The sequence below is a fragment of the Phocoena sinus genome, chromosome 2 (genome assembly GCF_008692025.1).
Source record: "Phocoena sinus isolate mPhoSin1 chromosome 2, mPhoSin1.pri, whole genome shotgun sequence".
NCBI lineage: Eukaryota > Metazoa > Chordata > Mammalia > Artiodactyla > Phocoenidae > Phocoena > Phocoena sinus.
Genome location: NC_045764.1, coordinates 153,001,545 through 153,027,421, shown reverse-complemented (window position 1 = coordinate 153,027,421; position 25,877 = coordinate 153,001,545). Strand labels below are relative to the sequence as shown.

General features: G+C 43.7%; 1 protein-coding gene across 19 annotated transcripts in view; it reads right to left on the bottom strand.

Moving 5' to 3' along the window:
- ADCK1 (aarF domain containing kinase 1) overlaps nt 1–8,134 on the bottom strand; it is a 153,166-nt gene extending 145,032 nt beyond the window's left edge. For 11 of the 19 annotated variants that reach the window (XR_004348313.1, XR_004348316.1, XR_004348318.1 and 8 more), the window contains exon 1: nt 8,023–8,121. Coding sequence is in view for 2 of the 19 variants with exons in the window: in XM_032621903.1 (XP_032477794.1) it covers nt 8,023–8,113 (91 nt within the window). In the remaining 17 variants the exon portion in view is untranslated. Of the gene's footprint in view, nt 1–7,011; nt 7,111–7,468; nt 7,819–8,022 lie in introns of those variants that run through there. The other 8 variants (XR_004348324.1, XM_032621907.1, XM_032621905.1 and 5 more) reach the window with 8 other exon arrangements.
- Nucleotides 8,135–25,877: the final 17,743 nt, after the last annotated feature.

Below are 25,877 nucleotides of genomic sequence, written 5' to 3'. Positions count from 1 at the left end.
CAACTGTCAAAGTCATTCTTCCTTCAACAGTACCAGGCACTGTCCTAGGCACTAGGGAGAGAGCCAAGAAAACAGACAATGTTCTTACAGTCTAGAGGGGATGACAGATCACAAGCAAACAGACATGTATTAGAATAGCAGCAGGTATTCAGTGCTGAGAAGAAAATCAAAGTGGGTAAGAGGAAGGATGACGGATATGTGATGGATGCTGTTTTAGATAAGAGAAGCGAGTGTGTGTTAACGACCCTTACGGAAACTATGACTGTACCACTAAGCACACAAAGGCGTCATTAGCCCCCTTTGCCCAGGTCAGAAGTAACCACAGCCAAGACGGCAGCTGGTCAGAGCAGCCAGGTAAGCCCTCCACGTCTGACTGATTTTCAAAATATTTATTTTGATTAGAATAGACAGCCCCTTTTCTAGACTGTAAGCTCCTTGAGGGCAAACACCATGGCTGTTACTACTTGTCCACTCACAGCCCTCCAGGCTGCTTTCTGGTTAGGGGCTCAAGGTCCACCTGCTGATTTGCTCCGTTTCACCAAACTCACACTCCCATTCAGTGGGACCAAGTGGGCTCCCGGCTCCCTTTCCCCACCCTGCTTGTACTGCTCAGCGTGCCAGGTGGCTGCACAGACAGTCTTTGGGGCCACTGTAGCCAGTGGGCAGATTCCCCTTCAATTCCTAGGAATTCTATATCAGAATAAAGTCCTTGACCACAGCTGCAGCTGCCAGTGGAGAAGTCCCACCCAGAAGTGCCACCATCAAGCCACCTGCAGCTGCAAACCCGGCACAAATGCAGCAGGAAAATTTAGGTCATCACCCTGTTTGCTTCTGCCCTGGACTCAGTCTGTGACCATCCCCTCCCTGCTCTGTGCCTCTGTTTCCCCTTTGGATGGAAACAATTGCTCCAAACAGCCTTGTCTGCATTTTCTTTAAAGTCTATCTTGACTCATGCCTCATAACATAGTCACAGATTTTTTTGAAGTATCCACAGGGACATATTTCCATTCTTTTACTTTCAACTTACACTTTATACTGTTTCTCTAAATAGCATATAGTTGATTTTGTTTGCATTTAACATAATCACTTATGTATTTGGATTTAATTTTACCATCGTCTGTGCTTTCTATATTCCTACCTGTTCTGTTCCTTTTTCTCTCCTTTCTTGACTTTTCTGGACCCAGTTCTTTTTATAATCCCATTGTTTTTCCCTTTGCAGTGTTCTTTTCCTAGCCAGCATTTCTAAAGTGTGGTCAGAGGAACTCTTAAAAAAAATAAATATCAATCTGGGTGCCATTTCAAAAATGTAGATTTCTGCTAGACTCACAGACATAGAAAGCAAGCTTATGATTACCAAAGGGGAAAGTGGGGGAAGGGATAAATTGGGAATTTGAGATTAACAGATACACGCTACTATATATAAAATAGATAAACAACAAGGACCTACTGTAAAACATAGGGAACTATATTCAATATCTTATAATAACCTATAATGGAAAAGAATCTGAAAAACAATATATATGTATAACTGAATCACTTTGCTATACACCTGAAACACTGTAAATCAACTATACTCCAAAAAAATAATAATAACGATAATGATGTAGCAAAGTAAAAAAAAATGCAGATTTCTGAAGTCCACCCCTTGGCCCACTGAATCATCAAGGCTGGGGGTAGGACTCAGGAATCTGCATTTTAATAGGAAATATAATGGGTTATTTTTATGCAAAGTTTGAGAACCACTCTTCTAAATATTTCATTTTTAATAAAGAGAGGCTTCATGTGTTCAAATTCATCAGTGAAATCATGCCCCCTTCCAAGTTTATCCTACCCACTCGCAACCCCAGATGACTGCATTCACCCCACAAGGAATGCAATTTTTTTTTTTTTTGGCTGCATTGGATCTTCATTGCTGCACGCGGGCTTTCTCTAGTTGCAGTGAGCGGGGGCTTCTCATTGCGGTGGCTTCTCTTGTTGCAGAGCATGGGCTCCAGGTGCACGGGTTTCAGTAGTTGTGGCATGTGGGCTCAGCAGTCGTGGCTCACGGGCTCTATATCTCAGGCTCAGTAGTTGTGGTGCATGGGCTTAGCTGCTCCGCGACATGTGAGATCTTCCCAGACCAGGGCTCGAACCCGTGTCCCCTGCATCAGCAGGTGGATTCTTAACCACTGCACCACCAAGGAAGTCCCATGCAAGCAATTTTTTTTTTTTTTTTTTTTTTTGCGGTACGTGGGTCTCTCACTGTTGTATTTTCTACTGCAAGGGGCAGCACGCTCAATGTCCCCTCCACCTTGTTTCTGCCAAGACACAGGTTGCCAGTTGGAACCGGACGCAGGCCTTAAATTAGGCTGAGTGCCCTCAACTCCTCACACACCTTCCTCCTTCAAGATCATCAGTTCGAAAAGGTCCATGAGGGGTGATCCAGGGACCTTCCTTGTGGGGCCTGCAGAAAAGCCCACACGAAGAAGGCAGTACAGAGCAACCGGTGGTCAGGAACTCAGCCTCTGGAGCCGGGAAGAGCCTCGGCTCAACTGCTCACCAGCTGTGTGACCGTGAGCAAACCACAACCTCTTAGAGCCTCCATTTACGAAAGAGGCTCTTGATAGTACCTACCTCATAGGGTCATTGTGAGAATTAAATGAGATGCTGCTTTAACAGAATGCCTACCATGCTCAGTAAATGAGACCTCTTCTCCTTATTGTTATTTTAAACTTCATTTCTTCTTCTCTGAAAAGCTGAAGAGCTTATATAGAAGAACTCCTAGCTCTCAGGGACCAGAATTCAGCACAACCTTGTACAATTAATAAAGGAGGTGGGAGAAACCCATCACATCTTGCCTGAACCATTCAACCATTCCCCATTCCAAACACTTCCCCACATCCCAGCCAACCTTCACTCTGCCACACAAGTCGTCATCATCCTAAACCACAAGTGCATTCTTATCACTCTTACCTACCCACTCTCTACCAAAAAGTCCAAATTCTCTAGCAAGGCATTCAAGGCCCACCCCATTCTCATCCCAACCCACCTTTCCAGCTTCATCTCCCAAAATATCCCCCCACACTCAATCCCGCATTATCCCTCTATGAAGTTTTGTCAGCCAATCACTCAGAGTTCCTTGCTCCTTCCTCTCTGGTCTCATTGTACACTGCTTTTACCTCTAATAATCTGGCCCTATATCTGCCTCTTCCACTAAATGCAAAGGGCAGAATTCGCTAATAAATAATAAGTGAGTAAATAAGTCTGCTAAAAAAAAAAGACTGAATGAATGAGAGAGTGAAAATTTCCCCACTCTATTCTCAACACGGAAACTTAAGTCAAACTCTGCATTCCTCTGCTCTAAACTCTCCAATGGCTCCCACCTCACTCAAAGTGAGACAGGAGGGAAGGGGACAGGGCACAACCTTTAAAAGAATGACACAGCCGTTGAGGATATGACATAAACTAGTTAGAACCAATTAGGCCCTAGATGGCAGATGATTCAACTTCCAGTGGACCTTGAGCCTCATTATATGCTCATTATGATACATTAGCTAAATGATACACCCAAAGGCGCCATGACAGTTCAGAGGCTGATCATAAATGGCCAAAAAGTGGGTGATGATCTAATTCCTGGAAATCCCCACCCCTTCCCCGAAATGATTGGAATAATCCTCCCACTTACTGGCCTATGAAATTACTCAGCCCACAAAAACTAACCACCCCATAGTTCAGGGTCTCTCGCCTTCTGAGACGGCCCACAATCTGTCTATGGAGTGTGTGTCTCACTAAACAAACCTGCTTTCCCACTTAGTTCTCAGGCCAGAGCCCCCTTGCCTGCCTGCTTATATTCCTCACAAGTGTCCTATATTAATGAATCTACCTCTTGCCTATCACTTTGCCTCTCACTGAATTCCTTCTGCGCTGAGACATAAAGAACCTGAGCTTCAGTAAGTCCTGACACCAGGTGGGTGATTTTAATTAAAAAACAGTGGGTTCGAGTCCCAGCCCGTGGGCTCGAGTCCCAATAGGAGTTTTGGCTGGATTCGAATCCCATCTGAGGTGCAATTGGGTTCGAGTCCCAATCTGAGTTGTGTGGTTTCAGAAGAGCCAAGGCCTTGGCGTGACCTGAGAGGCCTTCTTGATCTGACTCCCCAGTTCCCTCCAGGGTTTCAGGCCATTCCACTGTCCCCGCTTGCTCACTTCACCCCAAAGGCACCAGCCTCCCTGCTATTCCTCAAACACGCCAGGCACATTCCAGCCTCCGTGCTTTTGCACTTGCTATTCTCTCCGCCTAGAACAGGGGTCAGCGAACTTTTTCTGTAAAGGACCATAGAGAAATATTTTTGGCTTTGCAGGCTATGATATCTGTTAGAACTACTCAACTCTGGCATTGTAGTGCAAAGCAAAGGACAGCCATAGACACTATGTAAAGTAATGGGTGTGGTCAGATTTGGCCTGCAGGCTATAGTTGGCCATAACCTCGCTTAGCACATGGAATAGGTGCTCCAAAAGTATTTACTGAATGAATTAATTAATGAATGAGTAAACTATACCCTATGAGACCTGTACAGAGTCAGTAACAACACAGATTCCCAGGTGAGAATCACAAACTTGAGCTGCCAATTCGACAGCCATCCTCCTCCAGTCACCCCCAACATCCCTCCCAGACTTCCCTCCCCGAACCCCATCCTCCTCAGGTTGCACCATCCTCCAGGCCTGTCCCTCTAGGTAATGAGGCCACCCCAGGCTTAAGCCCACCTCTGAGTGGGGAAGCAGCAGCAAAGCAGACACAACTCCCAAGACCCAGTTTTCATGCAAACGTCCTCAGTAATAAAAGAGGTGGAAATTGAAAAACATAAAATAGATGATATAGGAGTCAAACTGTGTCTAAATAGACTGGAGCTGGAGTTTTCCATAAGGTGTCAGTGAGTCTTTAACATGTAAATGAGTTGCTTTCCTCGGGGTAGCAATCTTAAAAGACCCTGTCAGCCGTGAAATATGTCTGTCAATGAAAAACACCTTTCATTATTAAATCTTTTGCTAATGAATCACCTGCCCTGTTCTGTTTACTTGCGTTTTTTGACTTTCACCTGAGTTGTTTCTCATAACAGCACATCCTTTTTTTTGGTTGGGGGTGGGAGGGGGAGGTGCCTGGGGCCACCGGACCCTAAAACCTAAACATTAGATAATAATATTAGCAATAACTGATCTTTACACAGCCCTTTGCACTCATTATTTCATTAGTTATTCCACACAACCCGGTGAGGTGAGACAGATACTACTACCATCCCCAGGTATAAATGAGGAAACCAAGGAGCAGAGAGGGTGAGTGATTTGCCCCAGGTGGCTCAGCTGGTAAACGGCAGGGTAGACCTTCAGCCCTTTCTCTTTATGGCACGTGATCTTCCTGACAGGGACTCGCAGACCTCCAATCCCCAACATTCTTAACCCCATTCTCAAGTAACTGCATCAGTCACTATGATTTCTGACCCTCTACCACCCCCAAACAGTGCCAGGCACAGGGAAGACACTGCTTGGCACCCTGGAAGTCAACAGCATGTCACAGATCAACCAAAGCACCTCACTAGAAACCACCAATTCCAGGCTATGAAACATTTAGGAGAGCTGTGTTATTGTCAAATCAAGGATGAGCATGGAATCCATCTCGCTGGACCACAGGAAACATACTAGCAAGCACTGAGATAAGGCAAGAGGAGAGTCTGGGAAGATCTACAAATTAAGTTGATGGTCAAATGAAATTCCACCCTCTGTGCAGAACTAAATAGGGAACCAAGCACTTACTGTTCACAGGGCTAAGCCTTTTCAGCTACTATCCATCTGCTGCCTCCTCCCCATGCCACATTACAGGACAGTAAGCCTAGAATCACCGCTCGCTGTTTGTTGCACAGGTGAGAATGGCCACAGAGGAAAGAAATTTAGGGCTCCAATCCCATTAATCCCATAAAGTGACCACAGCTCCTCCTCCCATTTCCTAGAGAGACCGTTAGACAAACGAGCAGTATTTCTTTTGGTCTGCTCCCAAGACTGGAAAAGACCCAATAATACATTTGGAGACAGTGATCTGGTTTTCAGGGAAAATTGGTTATTCATGTAGATAAAAAGCAACCAAGGTGGATGATACCATCATGTTTCATATCAATGCTGAGGGACCATCTAGTTGACCTGAGCAGGTTTATAGCCTGCCCTGCCCTGTAGATAGGAATGTAATCCAAATGTAATCACTCTGTTTCCTAGTGTTTGATGCCCAGAAGGTGATTCAATCAATATTGATTAAAGGAATCCCCAACTGATGCCGAAGTCCCAGAGTAGACAGGTAAAATAAATCTCATCCAAGCAAGGAATAGAATTCTCCACTTACTTCATCCAGAGATAGGGGGACTCAGGGAGAACAGTGGAAAAACAAGCACAAAGCCTGAGTAGCAGGTAAGAGGAGAAGAGTGAGTGAGATTGTAAGCAGAAATGTACAGTGCCAAGTGCTTAAACACCTCATGTAACTCTCAAAACTACATCCTGGGGTGCATCCTATTACAGCCTCATTCTACAGATCAGGAAGCTGAGTTTTAGAAAAGGTAAAAAACTTGGCTGGGAAGCTACTAAGTGATGCAGCCAGAAACTGAATACAGGTGTGTCTGCTCCAGCCAAGAGAGCACAAGGCGGACGAGAACAGGGCTTGCTGGGCCCTGAGGTGGGTCCCTGAAGTGCCTCTGATGTAGATAGCTAAACTGAGATGGCTTATTCAGTGAGTTGGGCGGGGGGGAGGGGGGAGATGCACGAACCTAGCACTATTCTTGTCTTATAGGTCCCTTGTGTGACAAGAAAATAAGTGTATATCAGAAAGGGAAAAAATGTAAACTCTCCCAGCAGAGGACAAAGTTTACATCCTGAAGGCTGCTGAGAAATGGCCAAAGATACAATATGATGTAACCCAGGAAAATTGACACAAGTGTAGACTACATGAAAATCTGTATATAATGTGGGGGAAGAAACAGTGAACAAAGTAATACGTACATGCTTACTATCGCTACCGAAGTTAAACTGGCAAGCCAGAACAGAAAGGCCCGGGACCAGGAGTGACGAGTTGGTGCTTTAAGTTCACAGGAATTTTTCCTACAAAACAGTGATATTCCAAAGTATGTTCCCAGACCAGCAGCATCCGTATATCCTAGGAGCATGTTAGAAATGCAAATGCTCGCTCCCCACCCCAGACCTACTGAATCAGAAACTTGGGGGATGGGGTCCAGGTTTCTGTGTTGTAACAAGCCCTCCAGGTGATTCTGATGCAGGGTAAATTTTGAGAACTACTGCTTAAAGAAAACGTGTGAAGGCACAGATAAAGTCTAATTCACTTTCAACTCCGCAAATATTTCCTGAGCAGCCACTACGTGCCAAGAATCATGGAGGTGATCAATAAGTACTTGTTGAATCGAATGACTTCATAGTTAGTAGAAAGGAAATGCCACTTAACCTGGGGAGAGAGCTGTACTAGGCGTCTTCTAAACGGTGCTCTCCTTACAGCGCTGTCATCAGCACACGTTTACTGTGCGATCCGGAAGCTCAGGGCCCCACCAAGTGCTATAGATACGGCGCGCTCCGGGGTGGCGCAGGCCCCTGTGGAGGGCAAGGATACCTGCGCGCCCCTGCTCTGATCCAGCCTGCGCTCCAGCCCCGGACGCCTGCGCCTAGGAGCCCACAGACCACCAAGGCTGAGGAGGTCTGGGTGAGCCACCTGCTGCCTCCCTCCAGCTCCAGCTCTACCTACACGCAGGACTGCGCCACGCTTCCGCCCAATGGTGAGCCAGGCTGGAGAGTCGCGGCAGAGGTGATGGGGCACTGCAAGTCACCCGAGTCACGTGGCCGCGCGCAGGGCCCCGGATGGTAAGGTCACCGGCCCAGGGTTCTCTCCCGGCTGGAGGCCGCAGCAGAGGCGGGCGCCGGGCGCGTTCATACTGGCTTACCTGCGCCCCGGGGCCCTGGCAGCCCGGGCTTTGCGCGGGCCTCCGAGGAGCTGCGCCTACTCACCCCGTGGGAAACAGAGACGCGGCGCCCGGCTTCCAGCAGCAGCCTGGTGGCGGGAGCTCGCGGGGAACTTTGCTTGCCGCCACCTCCGCATTGCTCTTGGCGAAGCCGGGGCGGCGCGCGGCCTGCCGGGAGTTGTAGTTCTTGGTTCCCTAAGCCGCGGGGACAAGGGCCAAAGAACAGCCGCGGTCGCCCTGGACCGCTCCACCTAGGGAGGCAGAGCGGTCACAGACACTTGACCTGTCAGATAGCCTGTTTCTTTGCCTGTGCTGCGGCCAGGATCCTTCCTGAAAACTTCATCTATCAATTCAATGCAATTCTAATAAATTTTCCAACAGGATTTTCTCTGGATGTTTACAAGCTAAGCTAAAATTTACATGGAAAAACAAAGGACAAAGCATAGCCTAAACACTCTTGAAGAAGAGTAAAATGTTTCAAGGACTTACCCTTACATATATCAACATTTATTATGAAGCTATAAAAATTAAGACTATGGGATATTAGTATAGGGATAGGGAGAGAGGGAAAATAAAACAGCCTAGAGAGACCAAAAACAATCCAGGCACATGTGGAATCTTGATATATGACAGAGCTGGCATATGAGCTGAACCAACTGGTTCTCTGTTGGGCCCCTAACACAAAAAATTAATTCCAAATAGATTAAAGAATTTTAAAGGAAAAAGTAAAATCAGAACTTTTGAAGGAAAATTTCCTACTATCTCAGGGAAGGGTTTATTAAATGACATCAGAAAAACGGTATGGAAAACTTTGATAAATTTGGATTACGTTAAAGTTAAGAACTTCCTCATCAAAAGGCATGAAGAAAAATACAAGCCACTAACTGGGAGAAGACACTTGCAGTACAGGGCTACAGTACAGAGCTAGCAGTATTATAGAGTTGCATAATACAGCTGCCACCACCTCGAGTTTGCAATGTATAAGTGTTAAGATAAAAACAAAGGAATAATTTCTGGGCTTCCCTGGTGGTGCAGCGGTTAAGAATCCAGCCGCCAATGCAGGGGACACAGGTTCGAGCCCTGCTCCAGGAAGATCCCACGTGCCACGGAGCAACTAAAAGCCCATGCACCACAACTACTGAGCCCACGTGCCACAACTACTGAAGCCCATGCACCTAGAGCCCATGCTCCACAACAAGAGAAGCCACTGCAATGAGAAGCCCGAGCACCGCAGGGAAGAGTAGCCCCCGCTCGCCACAACTAGAAAAAGCCTGTGCACAGCAATGAAGACCCAATGCAGCCAAAAATAAATTAATTAATTTAATTAATATTTTTTTAAAAAGGAATAATTTCCAAATGGTGTGAATAGTGTTAGAATAGAGGTATGAACAAAGTGGTGTAGGAACATAAAGAAGGGAGCATTAATTTTGCCCAGGAGATTTTGAAATGCTTTGTAAACTCAGACATGACTTATAGGCTGAGAATCAAAGGTTGAACAGGGGCTCCCTGGGAGAAGGGTGTTGGGGAGCAGACCAGGCATAGGAAAGTTCATATAAAAAAGCATAAAGATGAATAATACAGTAAAAGACATAAAGACATTTAAATTAAAATGGAAAATTTTAAACCACAGAGAGAGAAAATATATTGAAAACTTAATACGGTTACTCTAATTGGACATTAACTTTACGAAATTGTTACCAGCAGGCTAGCAGCTAACCCTGAAGAATGGGAATGGGGGAGGTGGGTCTGGAGTACTTTCAGTTTATACTGTACCCTTTTGTGATATTTGAATTTTTTACAGTGAATGTATGTATAATTAAAATTTAATTATTTAAATTTTTTTAATTTTTAATTTAGCAGGTTTCCAGTTCAACATGCTATGTTTAGTATACCCATTTAAATCCATGCCTGCCTAAAATCCCATGAAAATGACAGGAAAGGAATAAAAAAGGCATAAACCCCAAAAGGAACAAGAAAGGAGACAACAGCAAATAGAAAAAATTTAAAAATATATGTGGGAAACTCCAAAGCAGATAGGCGAGTGAGGCGCTTTTAAACAAGCTAGTGCCTGAGCCCCAGCCCCAGAAATTCTGATTTTGGAGTCTGGGCCTCTGTAATTCTTAGAAAGTTGCCTTGGTGATTTTAATGGGCAGTTTAGTGGAAAGGCTCTGTCAAGAAGGCAGTTCATATAGTGAAAAGTGGGTAGATTGAGAGCAGAGTTCTAGCCCCCGCAGAATCACCTGGAAAGCTTTAACAATCCTCCTGGGACACACCCTGGAGCTCTTGAATCCATTTTCCAGGGACAGAACCCAGATAGAAGGATTTTGCAGAGCTCCCCAGAGGATTTCCATGCACAGCCAATGTTAAACACCACTGATTCACAGAATCTTGTTTGAACTGTGTGACTTAAAGCAAGTTTAAAGCAAGTTTTCTCCCTTAGCAGAGCTTTCATTTTCATCTTAATAAAATGGTGGTTTCCTTCTTGATAAAAGATATGAACTATCATCTGTCCTACTTACCTCAGAGGTTCTTGTGAGGATCAAGTGAGATGGTGTTTGTGCTTTGGAAACCGAATAGTGCTGTACAGATGTGTCCCATCACACTTAGAAGAAAACACAAACTCTTTACCCAACCCTCCCTTCTGCCCATGGCTGTTACCACTCCCTCTGTCTCCAGCCCTTGTTTCCCACCCACCTCCCCCAGCTCACACCACTCTAGTCACACCAGCTTCCTTTTTGTTCCTCAACCTGCCAATCTGCCTGCTCCCTTGAGGCCCTTACACTTGCTGTTCCCCCAAAGGTCTGCTCTGTCACAGCAATCTGTTCTCTCTTTCATCATCACCCCTCCAGAGAGGCCATCCCTGATCACCCTTATCTAACCACCACCACCCCTCCACATTCCCTGAGACACATTCTATCCCCTTACACTGCTTTATTTATTAAAGTACTCATCAATACTAAAAATTATATCATTCATTTGTTTAAGATGGCTTTTATCTGTCTCCCCCACTAGAACATAAGCTCCACGAGAGCATGGATTTAGATCCATGGTGCCTAGAACAGTGCCTGCCACACAGTAGGTGCTAAGGATATAATGGTGAATAAAATGGAAAAGGTCCCTCACAGAGTGTCATTTACCTGAGGTGGAGAAAGAGGAGACAGACAATAGACATGCAAAGAAATAACAGGATAGTTGCATGATGTAATAAACTCTGTGAAGGAAGGAAGCAGGGGGGTATGGTAAAGAGTAACTGGACAGAGGCCATTGATTGCGTCTTTGGAGAGAGTAGTCACACAAGGCCTCTTTGAGGAAGGTGCACCCGAATGGATGAGGACATCAGCCATGGGGAAGATGAGGAAGCATGTTCCAAGAAGGGGGAACAGCAAGCCCAGGGGTAGGAAAGAGCTTGGTAGGTTTGAGGAACAGGAAGGAGCCCAGTGTGACTGAGCAAAGAGAATAGTGTAGGAGGAAGTAGGAGAAGCAGACAGGGGCCTTTGGAGGGCTCCTCAGTTTGGATTTTAGTCCAAGTGCACTAGGAAGCCATTGAAGGGTTTTAAATTGAGAGGGGACGTGACCAGCGAAGCTAAACAGAAAATGCACTGAGCAACCAAAGCCATTAAGGAAAGCAACTAACTCATTCCAGAACGTGCCAGAGTCCCGGTTACATTTCTGGGACAGCAAGGCCTGGGTTTGGTACATTGAGTATTTAGAATGCTATCCAAGAGAGGTTTTCATTCAGGGTGCTGTGTGGCTTATCCCAGAGGTGGACCATCTGGGAGAAAGCATCACACAGCCAACCAGAGGAAAAGCAAGAGAAACCAAAGTACAAAATTCTTCCTTAAGGCAACAAGAAAAAAGCACGGCAGAGGAAGTAGTAAGGGAACTGTGTTCAAGGCAGGGGGAGAAGGCTTAGGGCCTGTGGTAAAGGAAACAGGAAAGCTGTGTTGGCTCCCAGCAGCAACCCAAAGGGGAGCAATGCCCCACGGGAGTCCATCCACAGAAGCAGCAGCAGAAGGAAGCATGGGCTAGAGGCCCGAAGCTGGTGTTAGCACCTGCCCAGGACAGAATGTTCCAGTAGGACAAAGGAAGTCAACTCAGACCCAGGGCCAGAAGGTCAGGATCGAGCTACCCCAGAGGGCAGTTTAGCATTTGCCAGAGGATTGGCAGCCCAATCCATGTACATCTGTGTAGTAGAGTGGAAGGGCAGAAACCTGCTTGGCCTGCCCCATGAGGTGGTCAGACGGGCCTGGACTTGATGGAAGCCTAAAGGGATTTTTTTTTTAGTATCTGGGAGGAAGTAAATCAAGATGAGTAATCTGGAATTCATTTCCAACCTGGGGGCTGGAGTGATATTGAGAACAGGGATTTCTTATCTGCCTCTGACTGACTGAGAAATCCCACAAAAGACACACCACCCAGGCCCTTCAGGCATTTTTTGTTTTCCAAATTTATTGAAATCTAATTGACATACCCTTCAATTTTCTTATCTGTCACAAGGGAAAAGAAAAATTCCTTGTGAAAAATAGCTGATGTATCTAAGTAAGGGTAAAAAAACATATAAATTCTTAACCAGAATTGCAAATCTATTTATTTGAATATATATATATTTCCCATATATATTTATATATCTGAATAAATATTAGATATACATATATATGCTATCATTTATCAAGCACTCATTGCCAGATGCTAGTCTAAGTGCTTTAAGTATGTACGTTTTCACATATAATCCTCATGCTATATGAGATACATATCACTATTATCCCCATTTTATAGTTGAACAAACTGAGGAACAGAGAGTTAAGCAACTTGTCCAAGGTCATGCTGAAGGGCAGAGCTGGGCTTCCAACCCATGAGTCTAACTCCAGGGCCCACACTCTGGAATGGGCAGCCCACTATGATCACAGATGTATTTAGAGAGGGAATCATTTGAGGCAAACGTCTGGGGCCAAAGTAAAATACACCCTGAGGTCTTTGAGCAGTTTTAACAGGAAATAGGCAAGCTGGCTCAGCAGTAATCCTTTATTACCAACGATTAATTGACCACAGTTCTCAAATTGAGAGGCATGATGGACTGGGAGCTAGGGAACTGGGTTCCAGTCCTGCCTATGCTACTAATTAGCAGCTGACCTTGGACCTGTCGTTTTACATCCCTGGGATTCAGGATCCTCTTTTGTAAAGTAAAGGAATTCTATGGGCAGAACTGTAAGGACTCTTCCATCGTTCACATTCCACGATTCTTTGGGTCTGTAAGCACTGTCCTACCCCTAGAGACTGACACGGAGGGCAGGCTTGAGTAAGCCCCTGTGCTGAATATCCTCTGTATCCTGCCCGAGTTCAACTCTCCACCCTTCTCTGCCCTGCTCCATGCCCAGGAGGCTGACCAGTACAGGCTGCATCCCTGAGACTCCCCTGCCCTCTGTCTTCTAGTTGAGCTTGGCCAGTGGTAAGCGTGAGTAGGAGGCAGGGAGGCCAAAGGAGAGAGAGACACCATGTCTGCACACACACAGAGCCCCCTTCTGCATGTGCTCCCAGCCTTCCTGTCTGTGTTCTGGCAGTGGCTGGGTTCCTCTCCTGCCACAGCTCCTGTTGGAGCACCTCTGCCCTAGCCCCAGCTCCCACTGGGCTATAGGAGCATCACTCCCACACCACACCCCTTTAGACTTAGGGATGACAATGACTTCCTGCTCTGCTGGTACCCAGCTGCTTCCCCTTAACGTCCCACGCCTCCTCTAAGCAGTCCATCCGTTCAGTGCTCTGGATTTAAACCCTTGAATGTGCCATCTGTTTCCCATAGAACCCTGACTGCTGCAGCCCCTGGGAGTGGGGTGGCTTTCTTCCTTGTCATTGACACCATCTCTCCATGTGTCATAAATCAACACAGGAATCCCAGACCTCCTTTCAGAGTCCTACAGGCATCCTCACCTAGTCAGAGGGCCTAGAAATAGGCACTTTCAGGGTGAGGGGGCAGGATTCCCCAATTCTCCTATGGTGGTGGGAGCATCAGTACCAATGTTCTATTAGCCAAAGTCTATAAAAAAAACTCTTGGGCTCTTTTGAGAGAGGTGACATGGAGTCAGACAGACCTGCGTTGGAATCCGGGCTCAGACTCACTGGGTTTGAACCCTGGCGCAGCTACTTACAGGCTGTGAGAACTTCCTGTGCCTTAGAATCCTCATCTGTAAATTGAGGAAAATAACATTTGCCTCTCAGTCTTGCTGCCAGGATTGAATATGATAATCTATGCAAAGGTTTTGTACAATGCCTGGCACATTCTAAACAGATGCTCAGTAAATGTTAATTCCCTTTCTCTATGAGGCAACTAGGAGGAAGAGAGGAGAAGCCATGAAAACAATTAGATGGGTTAAAGTGGCTTCTCGAGAAATACCATACCAACTCCTTCAGTTCTCCAATGGGATAGCCAGGGCCTGATATGGCAATGGACCAAGGCAGGGGAAGGGAAAAAAAAAAAAAAAAACTCATCAGAAGCCAGGCTTTTGTCAAAAAAAACAAAAAAAACAAAAAAAAACCAACTGCAGCAAGCAATTAGGGAACAATAGCTAAATACTTTCTATAATTAGAGAGAGAAAGCATGGCAAGTGATCAGAGTGCCTTTGTCTGCACTGACCCTCTTCACCCAAAGAATATCTTGGCTCACATGATATGGAGACTGGGGATCTTTGTAGTTTTTTAGTTTTCTTGAGAAATCTAACCTCACACCACCCTTCTGTTGCCAAGAAAGGAGGACAGCAGAGCCAGCGAGGACCCTGTCATCAGAAAGAAAGGCAATTGGAAATATGACTCATGTCTAGGACTAATTCAATCCTGAAAGAGATGATCTTACAGCTTTGCCTGGGAGTTCCTGACACCCTGGCCCTACCCTGCTCGTGGGGCAGGTGGGTGGGTTGGAATTTCTGTAGGAAGAGGAGACAGATGGGTTTTGACATCCACCTAGCCTGCTCCTTTTGCTAAAATCTGGGGGGCAGCAAGTCCTTACTAATTTTTAATATTTATTTATTTATTTATTTGGCTGTGCCAGGTCTTAGTTGTGACATGCAGTATCTAGTTCCCTGACCAGGGATCGAACCTGGGCCCCCTGCATTGGGAACTTGGAGTCTTAACCACTGGACTACCAGGGAAGTCCTGGGGTGCACAGTTCTTCTTTTTTATTTATTTATTTAATTTATTTATTTTTGGTTACATTGGGTTTTTGTTGCTTCGCACAGGCTTTCTCTAGTTGCAGTGAGCGGGGGCTACTCTTCGTTGCGGTGCAGGGGCTTCTCATTGCGGTGGCTTCTCTTGCTGCAGAGCACAGGCTCTAGGCACGTGGGCTTCAGTAGCTGTGGCACACAGTCTCAGTAGTTGTGGTACACAGGCTTAGTTGCTCCGCAGCATGTGGGATCTTTCCAGACCAAGGCTCAAACCCATGTCCCCAGCATTGGCAGGCGGATTCTTAATCACCACACTACCAGGGAAGTCCAAATCCTTACTTTTTTAACAATGGATATTCCAGACAAAAGCAAAGGAGAGGATATTTCCACAAACATTCATGCTAGAGAATTGATCTCTTGCTCTTGACAGAAGGACCAAGCTGGCTTCCTCAGCCAGAATCTCTGTGCCTTCCCAGGCACTGCTATTCTCCCAAGCCCCCAGGTTCTAATCCAAGTCATCCTTTTTCCTTCATTCTTTTCAACCCCTCTTCACGAACTCAGCCTCTTGACACTTCCTTCTATAACCCTTCCCATTTTTCTCTTCCTCCCCATTCCTATCACCACAAGCATTGTCAAGCTCCCCGCACATCCCATGACTAGACTTCCACAGACTTCCGTCCAGTACCCCTTCCTCCAGACTCCTCCCCCTCAAAGACTCTCCACGAAACACCACCTAAGGCACTGCATTCACAGTGCCATTCTGTATACCCAGACTTTCTAAACTATGGTACAAGTGCCCCTGGTGGTAGATAATTTTAGGTGATGTGGTACACACAGTTAGTGTTCTGCCCAGGTCCCCTTGAGCAGGCCAGTATGCCCATCACTCAGCTGCTGTGAATGTTGGCTGCTAACAGCTCACAGTTGCCTCAATCTCCAGAAAATTGATGGGCTGAAGGGAGCTGCCTCACCATGAAATGTCTGGAAGGTTACATCCTCACACATTCCTACATCATGTTTTCAAGAAGATATCCTGTTTCTTGAATGATGGCGTGTGACAAACCGTTTCTTTGGCAGAAAACCAGGTCAGTCTAGGGAAATCTAGGACACCTGCAATTCCAGTCTGTGAGAGGCCATGGAGACCTAGTTGTCTCCCACTCCCTGCCTGGAAGGAACAGTTATTGGGGGGTCTACCATGACCCAGGTACCGAGCCACTAATAAGCACCACACCTTGTTTTGAGAATACTGATGTAAATAAGATGATGTCCCTGCCCCACTGAGAAGCCCATAGTTCAGTAGTAGACACAGATTTTGTTTTTAATTTTGCAAGCACTTTCAAAAGTGCTATATAGACAAATGTGTAAAGTAATACTGGGGGAGGGCGAGCTCCTCCGTTCCTGCTACAATGGAGCACAGTGAAGTTCAGGATTCAGCAGCTGAGTTCCAGCGTGGACTCTCTTGCTTACTTGCTGAGAGACCCTAGGCAAGTCACTGATGGTATCTGCTGGCAAAAAAGATCAATTAAAATGTCCTTTAGAAGTCCGGTAGGATATACACCAACTTCATGGAAATTGGATTACAGAATTGCAGGTGGTTTTTATTTTCTTCTATTTGCTTTTCTACTTTTAAAATTTTCCACAGAGAATAAAATCCTTTTGAAATCAGAAAAAAGAGAAACACTAAATTTTTTAAATGTGGTTCTCAGAAATAAGTTCCAAGGTGCAATTTTTTTCTTTTTTTTTTTTTTTGCGGTACGTGGGCCTCCCACTGTTGTGGCCTCTCCCGTTGTGGAGCACAGGCTCTGGACACGCAGGATCAGCAGCCATGGCTCACGGGCCCAGCCGCTCCGCAGCACGTGGGATCTTCCCGGACCAGGGCACGAACCCGCGTCCCCTGCATCGGCAGGCGAACTCTCAACCACTGCACCACCAGGGAAGCCCAAGGTGCAATCTTTTGAGGTATATACCCTCCTCCCCATACATTATCTGCCTATCTATCTGGAAGTATTCCTCAAAGTGTAGTTTTTATGACTCATTCCAGATTGGGGGGATGGAAATGTGTAAGATGATCCTGGAATATCTTGTCATACCAGAAAGCATGGAAGTTATCAGACTACTGGGGTTGGGTCAAAAGGATTCAGAAGTCAACATGAAGAGCCTCCCACTTGCTAAAGGTGGGACAATTTGATCATCCATTGGCTAAAATCATCAATGGATTGAAGCACATCAAATATGTTTAACTCCATAAAGTTTAAAATGATACCCCCCCACCAGAAAGTCACCTCTGAAGAATACTAGGAAACCACTTAATTATTTTAAAAGCTGGTCAATAAAGAGAAAGAACTGAGTATCTATTCTCTCTTCCCTTTGTGATCTGTTCCAAAGGGTAGGCAAATAGTTGATGAAGGGAAAATTCTCTTTTACAGAATATTTCAACTAATAAATGGAAAAAGAATGATTGAACATCACCAATTTGCGATTACTAATGATTTATGGTGTAGCAATGATCATAAATGGCTGCTAACATCACAGGAAAGACAAGCGGACTTTGGATCTTCCTAATAGAAGTAAACACTACTATCTGTGAAGTTGCTTTATCCCTCCCCCCACCGCACCGCAAAAATAAAGCAAAACAAAACCCTGAATCCAACCAGGCCTTTATATCTAATTAAAAATTTACAGGAAACAGAGGAGGAACAACATCACAAAGATAGAAAGTAGAGGTTATAGGAAACTCTACAAGGCAAATGACCTAGTTTCTTCAACAAAATATTGCATAAAAAATAAATAAATAAAAGAGATGGAGGGGGAACCTATAAGTAAAAGAGATATGATGTTACTGAATCAGGTTCAGCTGCTCACCACTAGAAAATCAGTACTGGAGAGTGCTGGTAGAAATGGAAAACGTTGCTTTTAGTCAGAAGGCTGGCAATCTGGGGAGAAGGCAGACTCGTGTCCCAAAACTAACTCTGAAGATCCTGCCTGCCCATGAAAGTTTTTAAAGGGAAAAGGGGAAGTAATCTCAGTTAATCATTGAGTTAGGGGATCAGATGTAGCCATCTCCCACTGTGTGCAGGCTTGTCAACTCCTTGCGACCTTTCTTGAGATGCTACCTCGTTCACACAGTTTATTCGCGAGATTACTGATGGGGAAGCTGGGGAAGAGATCTGGTCATCTGTTAATTACTTATTCTTCATTTCTACTTCTTTGATCTATAGAAAGAACTAACAGGTTAGGGAAGGTATTTTGTGATCAAAAGATTGGAAAGGTGTGCTTGGGCTGGAGATGAGTAGAGCCTGATGGTGCCTGGCTTAAGGTTACAATATAGCTTTGCTAAAGTGACAAAACAAAAGGGGCCTCCTGCAGAGAGCTCTTTCCTGCCGAAAGCTGCTTGTAAATCCCCACTTGTCAGAACATCATTCCATTTCTATGGGATTATGGGTGAAGGTCTGTCTTTTTTTACTTCTTCATGCTAACATAGGGCGCCATATTCTCAGAGTGAAAGATGTTGACATGCGTCTGTAGCCTCTCTTGGCTGACAATTTTAGTTGCCTGCTTACTTACATATATGGGCAGAACAAGCTACAGTGATTTTGATGCCCACAAAGATATAGATTATTATGAGCAACAGTGTTAATCCCATTCTCTTAAGGCCAGTTCTTGGAATTGTGCTAGCCATAGATTCAATACTGCTCAAGATGGAGCAGCTTAAGTCACGGCTGCAGTCTGGTCATCCCTCTGGTGGCAGTTATAGTATCTGTAAAACAACTCAGATGCTGAAGGATTCTGTGACTCTATTGTCCTGATCATTAACTGCTTGAGCCTGCTCTCTTGTGACACAGGGAGGCCTGGGAGACTTCAGTTTTTCTACAAAGAAGAGGCAGGGGACATGGAGGGGCCTTTGTACTTGGAGGGGCCCTACAGGATTCTGCTCAGTTCCATGAGATATATCAGCCAATCACAAGGGATAAAACTTACTTGGATCTCAATTCAGGTAAGCAAAACTGTGTGTGTGTGTGTGTGTGTGTGTGTGTGTGTGTGTGTGTGTGTGTAAAGCAAAACCAAGAACACATTAAAAAAACATGTAAAGCCTAATTCTAAGACAATCAGGGAAATTCAAACACTGGATATTTGATGATATCAAGGAATTCTTTTTTTTAATTTAGGCGTGACGATGGTACTGTGGTTGTGATTTTTAAACAGGGGTCTATCTTTTAGAGAAACATAATGAAAGTTTTACAAATGAAATATAATGTTTGAGATTTGCATCCAAATAATCCGGGAGAGGGAATAGGAAAGGGTATGATAGGCAAGACTGGCCCTGTGTTGAAAACTGTTAAAGTCAGTGGTGTCTTCATCAGTTTCATTTTTCTGTGCTATTTTTTTAATATCTTTGAAATTTTCATCAATAATATATTCTGGAAGTTCACAGCTGAAACTTGAAACTTTCAGAAAAGTAAAAGAAGAAAACTTATATTATCCATAATCTCCCTGCAGAGATGATCACTACTATCATTTTACAGTATATTCTTCTTGACTTTTAAATAATATATAAAATAGAAATCCTGCTGTGAATATTGTTTTGTGATCTGCTTCTTTCACTTAAGGTAGCATTTTTTCTTGCCGTTAAAAACTCTAAAACCTTATTCTTAATAGCTGCCATAGTGTTTTAGTTCCTAACATTTATTTAATGAAAGCTCTATTTTTACTACTAAAAATTATTCTGCTATAAACATCCTTGAAAATCTTTCTTTGGGGGCAGCACTTATTTTTAAAAAGTAGAATTAGTGTTTAAAAGACAATAAACATTTTCAGGTATTTAATACATACTACCAAACTACTCTCTAGGAAGGTTATCCACTTAATGTCCTACCAGTAGTGAGGTAGAATTCCCCTTTGCCCCAAATCTTACTCTTCTGGAAGAATTTAATTTTCCCTATTTAATAAAAAATTCTAAGTCAAAAGAGCAATTGATAAGTGTATTGGAGCCAGACCTTTGAATCCTATTAACTGTGTGACATTGGGAGAGTTACTTAACATCTGTGGTCCTGGGAAAAGAACAGCACGGGGAGGTCATACCCATTAAATAAGGTCATAAATGTAATGGTATATTATCTGTAAATTCCTAGCCACCATGCCTGGCTTGGCAGATGTTAGCTATAACTATCATCATTATCATTGTTATTGTTATTACATACTACCTTCCTATAGAATAAAATTCATATTTTTGTAACAGCTGTTTTCCTTTTCATGAAGAGGCCTTTTTACTTGTTCCTGCATGCAAGTCTGTATTTAAGATAGCTTATGGATAAGTTAGGATGCCTTTGGTTGCATCCAAAAAAAAAGCCCAAGTTAAGCCAATAGAGCTGCAGCACCCAGAGGTACGAAGTATTCAGAAGACGTGGTCTGACTGTCCTCAATGATTCCCTTGGTTCTGCCCATCTCTGACTGTTGTTTTCAACCCCATACTGATGTCGCTAGAACAAGGCAGCTGTCAAATAAAAGAGACACAACTATATCTACATGCTTCTTTGTTCCCTTCCGGCTGGAAAAAGAAAAAAACCCTGCCCCCTACCCTCCAGTTAGATCTTGAGATGTATACTGATTGAGAAAACTGTTTTTGTTTTATTTAGTTTTCAGTTTGTGTGTGTGTGTGTGTGTGTGTGTGTGTGTGTGTGTGTGTAACTTGATAAGCAGATTCTCAAGGTAAAGGGCCAAGATGTAACGCACTATTGAATAAGGAGAACAAGCTGAGAGGACTTGTTGAAACAGGAACAGAATAAGGAGCCCCCAAGCAGACCTACACATATGGTCACTTGCTACCTGACAGAGGCGGCCTGCAGAGCAGTGAGAAAAGAACAGATTTTTTAATAAATGGTGCTGATAAAATTGAGTATCCATGTAGAAAAATATTGAAATTGCACTTGTATCTCACCTCATACACAATAGTCAATTCCAGGTGGAATTGACCTAAGTGTAAAAGGGAAAACTATAAAGCTTTTACAAGATAGTACAGGAAAGCATATTGAAGACCTTGAGACAGGGAAGAATTTCTTAAACAAGACACAAAAAGCACTACCATTATAGAAAAGATTCATAAATTTGCTTACTTAAGAATTAAAATTTTCTATTCATCAAAAGATACCATTGTTAGAGCAAAAAGACAAGCAGAGTAATAGAAAATACTTGCAATACTACAAAACAGACTCACAGACATAGAGCACAGACTTATTGTTGCCAAGGAGGTGGCGGGGGTGAGGGGATTGAGAGTTTGGGGTCAGCAGATGCAAACTATTATATAGAGAATGGACAAACAGCAAGGTCCTACTGTATAGCACTGGGAACTAGATTCAGTATCCTGTTATAAACCATAATGGAAAAGAATATGAAAAAGAATGTAAATATATGTATAACTGAATCACTTTGCTGTACAGCAAAAATTAACACAACATTGTAAATCAACTATACTTCAATAAAATAAAATTTAAAAAAATACTTGCAATAGACAAAGCACTAGTTTCCGAACCACATGAAGAATTCTCACAAATGGACGAGAAAAAAACTTATCAACCAGTAAGAAATGGACAAGAAACTTGAGCAGGATCTTCATAAAAGAGTAAATCAAAGACACTCCCCTCATCACTAAGCATGGAAATGCAAATTAAAATCAATGCCATCGTTACATACCAGATGTAAAATTTTACATGATGAGTATATCAAGTGTTGGAGGTGGGAATGTAAACTGAATCACCAACTTTGGAAAAGAGTTTGGCATCATCTGGAAATAGGAAGATCCACATACCCTGTGACTCGGCAATCTACTCCTAAGTGTGTACCCAAAGAAACTGATGGGCAAATACCCAAAGTTGCACTATTCATTAATTACACCAAATTGGAAACAGCTCAAATGTTCATCAACAGGAGAGCAAAGTCTTGGACAAGCTTGCCATTACCCTCTCTAATAAAACTTAATTAATTAATAATAGCCAATCTTTTTATGAGGTATGGTTGAATAATAGCTAATCTTATTGGGCACTTACCATGTGCTAAATACTGTTCTAGGGTTTTAATATATAAATAATCATTAAAAATACTAATACAGAATTTACTATGTGCCAGGTACTGTTCTAAATAGGTTTCATATATTTAGTTATTTTATCTTCACACTTAACCTATGAAGGAGTCCCTGTAAGCAGCTATTGGCAGGAAAAAGCTCTTTGCAGGAAAGAGCTCTCTGCAGGAGGCACTCTTTTGTCTTGTCACTAACCTTAAGTCAGGTGCCCCCATATGCTCTACTCATCTCTGGCGCTAGCACACCTTTCAAATCTTCTAATCACGCAATACCTTGCCTAACTTATCGGTTCTTTCCATAGATCAAGGAAGTAGAAAGGAAGACTAAGTAATTAACAGATGACCAAATCTCTTCCCTAGCTTCCCCTTCAGTAATCTCACGAATACACTGTGTGAACAAGATAGCATCTAAAGAAAGATTACCAGGAGTCGACAAGCCTGCACACAAGCCTGCACACAGTGGGAGATGGCTATAAGTCCAGTCCCCTATCTCAGTGATTAACCGAGATTACTTCCCCTTTTCCCTTTAAAAACTTTCATGGCCGAGCAGAATCTTCGGAGGTGGTTTTGTGGGACACTGAGCCCACCATTTCCGCAGATTGCTGGCATTCTGATTAAAAGCACCTTTCCTTTCTACCAACATTTGTCTCTCTCTCTCCAGTATTGATTTTTCCAGCGGAGAGCAGCTGGACCTGATTCAGTAACAATGCAATTATTATCCTCATTTTTCAAATGAGGAAATTGAGGTCAAGAAGTTAACTAATTTGCTCAAGATCACACAACCGTTAGTGGTAAAGTTGGGAGTCTGCTTCATGGAGCATAACTAGAAAAGGGTCTAAAGCAGAACCTTAAGAAAAGCCAGCAGATAAGGAGTTAATGCGTAAAGAGAGGCTAAGGAATCTTTTTACAAGATAAGGGGAGAGAGACAAAAGTCCCTTGTGGCTTCTATTTATCTCAGAGGGAGTGTGAGGAAACTCGGAGCAGAGATTTGTTTCAGTATCAGCTTTACTGAGATATAATTCCACATGCCATAAAATTCACCTTCTCAAAGTGTACAATTCAGGGACTTCCCTGGTGGTCCAGTGGTAAAGAATCTGCCTTCCAATGCAGGGGACGCAGGTTCGATCCCTGGTCAGGCAACTAAGATCCCACATGGCGTGGGACAACTGAGCCCACCTGCCACAAACTACAGAGCCCAGGCGCTCTGGACCCCACGAGCCACAACTACAGAGAAGCCCTCGCCACAACAAAGAACCCACATGCCGCAACAATAAAAAAAAATCCTGCATGCCACAACTAAGACCTGATGCAGCCAAAAAATAAAAATAAAAAAATCTGCTAGCAAAATAAAGTAAGACTAATATAGCTATTTAAAAAGAAGTGTACAATTCAGTGGGCTTTATTATATTAACAGAGTTGTACAACCATCACCACTATCTAATGTTAGGACTTTTTTAAGACTCCAAAAGGAAACCTGTACCAGTAGTAGTCACTTCTCCTTCCCAGTCTCCCCCTCCTGTCCTCCCACCCTGGCCCTAAGCCCCCGGCAACCGCTAATCTACATTCTATATGGATAGGCCTATTCTGGACATTTCATATACGTAGAATCATATAATATCCAGTCTTTTGTGGCTGGCTTCTTTCATTTAGCATAATGTTTTCAAGATTCATGTATGATGTATCACCTATGGGTACTTCATTCCTTCCTATTGCTGAAGAATATTCTATTGTATGAATATATGTAACACATTTTGTTTACCCACTCATCAGTTGATGGACATTTGGGTTGTTTCCACATTTTGGCTGTTATGAATAATGTTGCTATGAACGCTGTGTACACGTTTCAATGTGAACATATATTTTCATTTCTCTTGGGTATACACCTAGGAGTGGAATTTCTGGGTCATATGGTACCTCTGTGTTTAGCATTTTGAGGAACTGCCGGACTGTATTCCAAAGCGACTGCATCATTTTACATTCCCACCAACAATGTATGAGAGTTTCAATTTCTCTACATCCTCTCTGGTACTTGTTGTCTGCCTTTTTTGATTATAGCCATCCTCGTGGGTATGGAGTGGTATCTTATTGTGGTTTGGAGCAAATTTATCTTTTTTTTTTTTGACCACACTGCACGGCTTACAGGGTCTCAGTTCTCAGTTCCCTGACCAGGGACTGAACCCAGGCCACGGAGGTGAAAGCCCCGAATCCTAACCACTAGGCCACCAGGGAACTCCCTGGAGCAAATTTCTTGACTATAGGTTGAACTTCACCTTGAATATTCTCTTCCATCCTCAGCTTTCACCCAGCCTTTGCCAAGTCTCTCAGACCCCTCCTAAGAATGGGCTTCCAATGCCCTCAAAAAAAAAAAAAAATTCTCAGTCTACCCACTATGAATAACAGTATTTTTCCTATGGGCTGAGGCTGAGCCTGACCCTGTCCCTGACCATTCAGACAGGTTTCCATTCTCATGTTGAAAGGAGCTAGATTCCTCCTATCTCCACTTTTCTGGATTCTCCCAGAAATACTCTCACCTCACCTCTGGAGGCTTCTCTTTACTGCCCTGGGAGGAATTTAACTTGCTTTTGTCAGGAACAGCATTTAGGGTGGTTATTTTGTAAGGGGATATAAATTCTACCTGCCACACGAACTAAGATCCTGCATGCACACAACATGGCCAAAAAAAAAGAAAAGAAAACAGTGCACAACTGCAACCGTGAATGGCCACTGATCCCCTCAGATACAATAGGGAGTGGCGGGGACTGTGGCCCACATTCCCACATTGGCAAACTGCCTCCTAGATGATTGCTGCCGTGTGAGAATATAGGCCCAGTATTGCCATCTCTACTAGGTTTCCAAAGCTGGAAATACAGATGTTTATTAAAATCTCCCAATTTTTAAATGTCTGCAACTAATTCAAAAGTGTTGAAGCATGTGTGGACAAACAGAACACTTCTGAAGGCCAGATTCAGTCCACAAGCCCCAGATCTACTAACCCCCTGGTCTTTAGGACTCAGACTGTGCAGTATTTAACTCCAAGTCCCCCCAGATTAGCACAGGGTCTGGTACAGAGAAAGCACTTGATAGGTTTTTGAAGGAAAACACCTGATATTCATTTAGTACTCACTGGACCAAGCACTTACGCACTTTATTATCTCATAGCATCCTCAAAGTTTTATGAGGTAGGTAGACTTGCTAAAGGTTATAGAACTAGGAAGCAAGGGAGGCAGGACTCGAACTCAGGTCTGTCTAACTCCAAATTTTTAGAAAGGTACCCTCTTCCACTTGGGTGCCAGTATGGAACAGTGGTTAAGACTATATTTGGGGGGTTTAAGTCACTTTGCAGATTTGTCACTTTCCATTTGTCGTCTCGGGCAACTTACGTAACATCTCTAAGCCTCCATTTCCCAATCTGTAAAATGGGGTTAAATAAGAGTTAACTACTCATAGGGTTGTTGGAAGAGTTAAATGAAATAGATACAGAGGAGCTCATCAACACACAATAACTATTCTTATTGCTCCCGTATTTTCCCCCTTAGGGTTATTAAATCATAGCCATCCACGCCCACATCAGCTCCTTAGTACACAAACAGGCATATTTTAGTGGGATATCTTGTTACAAGACAAGAGAAAAGACAAGGAAGTAATGTAAGGAGTCACTTCAGTATCAGATGGCTGCCTTCTG